Below are 2,750 nucleotides of genomic sequence, written 5' to 3'. Positions count from 1 at the left end.
GCACCATACCTGTGACATCGGTCAGCCAGTAGCTGCTGTTCCCATGGCTCTTGTCTATCATCCAGGTGATGGGGATGATCCAGGTGTAGCTGTGCCATGGACAGACAGGTGGTGGGACTGGCCCTCATCCCCTGACCCCTCAGTTCCTAGCCAGCCCCCGCCCCACTCACTTGAAGGCAGAGGGTCTGTCCACAGAGGATGCAGGGTCCAGCAGAAAATGGGTCTGGTTGATGGTGCCGGTACGGGTGTCAACAGTCACCACAGGGAAGCCCATCTGCAGCGTCCAGCGATCCATGATGTCGCTGATATTGTTAGGCAGTGGGACGTTGTTCTTATTCACCGCCTGCAGGGGTGGCAGCACCGCTGGTCACCAGGGGCAGGGGCATGGGCAGCGTGGGGCTTGGCCGGTGCTTCAACCCTCACCCAGCATGTGGGACCTGGTCACATCAGGCAGCCCCCCAGAGCCAGGGTTTGGGATGCTGCAGGAGCACCAGCCCCCTCCTACCTCTTGCAGATGAACCCAGAGGTCAGTGTAGACAGTGTTGTTGTAGGCAAAGGTGTGGAGGTAGGACTGTGGGAGAGCACCAAGAGAGACAGGTGAGCAAGGGCAAGTCTGGGATGTGGGACACCCCTAGAGCACCTGGGAAGGCCCCTACCCTGGGATGCCCACCCTGCTCTGAGCTTGCTGCTCCCCAGTACCAGCAGCACCTCACCTGCAGCCCTTGCTTGAAGATGTCCTCGCTGAGGAAGTCCGAGAGCATCCGCAGCACCGACGCTCCCTGCAGGGACAGCAGGTCAGAGAAACCAGGGACACCCCACAGTCCATCCCCACCTCAAGGACCTCCGTGCACACCTTGCTGTAGGCGATGCTGTCGAAGACTTCACTGATCTGGGCTGGGGTGTTGATCTCTTCCTCGCGGAAGGAGAGTGGGTGGGAGCTGGCCAGGGCATCTGTTGCCATCACCGCATGCAGCTCGTTCAGCACCATCAGGTCTTTCTGCAGAGGGAGCACCAACACCTGCCTCAGCCCTGTGTGTGCCACCTGGCACTGGGGCAGCCCCTGGGGTGCCTGTTCCCCTGCCTGTCCCCATGCCCATCGTCCCTGGCACTCACGATGTTCCAGGAGGGCTCAGCTGAGTCGGCGCCCAGGTATTCCACATACGAGGCGAAGCCCTCATTCAGCCACAGGTCATTCCACCACCGCAGCGTCACCAAATTCCCAAACCACTGCAGAGGGAACAGCACCCCCTCAGCCACCAGCCATCAATCAGGGGAGTGGGCGAGGGCTGCAGCAGGTACCTGGTGGGCCAGCTCATGGGCGATGACAGTCACCACCCGCTCCTTGTTGCCAATGGAGGAGTATGCAGCATCAAAGAGCAGTGAGTTCTCCCGGTAGGTCACCAGCCCCCAGTTCTCCATCGCGCCCGCGTTGAAATCAGGGAGGCCAACCTGGTCTGGGGACGGAGGGGTCCCGTCAGTGCCCCGCTGACAGCATACTGGACCATCCTCCCCCTCCGTGGTGGGCACCTCAACCCAGTGTCCCGGGCACCCTGCAGCACCCACCAGACTTTGGGAGCGGGTAGGCCGTGTTGTAATGACCCTCAAAGAACCTGAGGATGGGGCCAGTGACACTGAGTGCGTAGCTGCCCTGGCCCTCGCTGATGGCCTCGGGGCGGCCCCAGATGCGAATCTGGAGAGGAGAGATGCAGGACTCATCAGTGGCCCAGGTTCAGCCACCCAGGTGGGCAGAGGGTGGACCCCACCCCATCCTACCAGTGTACTCTCTGAGTCATTCTGCACGTAGGTGAACTGGCTGACAATGAAGGCCAGAAGGTACGTGGACATCCTGGGGGTGGTTTCGAACTCAGTGACATTCCAGGCCTCCCCATCAATCATCTGCTGCATGGTGTCTGTGGAGATCAGAGGATCACCTCACAGCCCTGCCAGGCCCCCAGCCCCCCAATGGGGTCCTGCTGCCCCACTCACTCTTGGCAGGCATGTTCGAAATGGCCACATAGTTGGAGGGGTGGACCAGTGTCACTGTGAAGTTGGCTTTCATGGCCGGCTCGTCGAAGCAGGGGAAAGCTTTGCGTGCATCAGCCGCCTGCATCTGTGTGGTGGCCACCACCTGCCTGTGAGCAAACCCCATCAGTCCCGGGGCTCCCTGCAGAAGCTGCGCCCCCCAGTCCCCTTGCTCCCATCCCCACTGGGGCATCATGAGGATGCAAGGGGAGCACAGAGGCTCCGCACACCCATCCCCAAAGCCTGCCCATGCCCTCCACTGCCCTATGCCAGCCCCGTGCCCCTCATTCCCCTTCCCACCACCACATCGGGCCAGCCCTGTGGCCTCCACCCTGTCCTCTGCCCTCCACCTACTTGTTGCCTGACTTGTCCGTGTATTCGCTGCGATAGAAGCCAGCCAGGTCATCAGCAAGCTCCCCGGTGAAGTTGCAGGACAGCCGGTACCGCTGGCCCTGCTGCAGGGGGGTCTCCAGCTGCACCACCAGGTACTGGGTGGGAGTCTCCAGCCAGGTGCGGGAGATTGCAGGGGCACTGCCACCACCCTCTGCCTGCAACGTGGCATGGAAGGAGCCATGCATGGTGTAGTTCAGCTTGTTGCTGTGGATGAGGATGAGGTTGGTGGCTTCCATACAGATGAAGACCACACTGCTGTTGCCCTTGAAGATGTACATGTTGTTGGCGTCGGCCTTCAGGAAGGGCTGCAGGGACACCTCGTAGCTATCCGGCTT

At 61.2% G+C, this 2,750-nt stretch overlaps 1 protein-coding gene across 1 annotated transcript in view; it reads right to left on the bottom strand.

The window, feature by feature from the left end:
• ANPEP (alanyl aminopeptidase, membrane) overlaps positions 1-2,744 on the bottom strand; it is a 5,595-nt gene extending 2,851 nt beyond the window's left edge. The window contains exons 1-11 of the mRNA XM_017736930.1: positions 2,377-2,744; positions 1,987-2,132; positions 1,774-1,910; positions 1,564-1,690; positions 1,300-1,454; positions 1,114-1,227; positions 854-997; positions 714-779; positions 506-571; positions 171-343; positions 5-89 (exon numbers count right to left, since the gene is read on the bottom strand). Of these exons, the coding sequence (XP_017592419.1) occupies positions 5-89; positions 171-343; positions 506-571; positions 714-779; positions 854-997; positions 1,114-1,227; positions 1,300-1,454; positions 1,564-1,690; positions 1,774-1,910; positions 1,987-2,132; positions 2,377-2,693 (1,530 nt within the window). The 5' untranslated portion in view covers positions 2,694-2,744. The remainder of the gene's footprint in view (positions 1-4; positions 90-170; positions 344-505; positions 572-713; positions 780-853; positions 998-1,113; positions 1,228-1,299; positions 1,455-1,563; positions 1,691-1,773; positions 1,911-1,986; positions 2,133-2,376) is intronic.
• Between the last annotated feature and the right edge of the window lie 6 nt (positions 2,745-2,750).

The sequence above is a fragment of the Corvus brachyrhynchos genome, unplaced genomic scaffold, assembly GCF_000691975.1.
Source record: "Corvus brachyrhynchos isolate BGI_N302 unplaced genomic scaffold, ASM69197v1 scaffold200, whole genome shotgun sequence".
NCBI classification, from domain to species: domain Eukaryota; kingdom Metazoa; phylum Chordata; class Aves; order Passeriformes; family Corvidae; genus Corvus; species Corvus brachyrhynchos.
The sequence above is the reverse complement of the archived record's forward strand: the minus strand, read 5'-3'. Positions and strand labels throughout refer to the sequence as shown.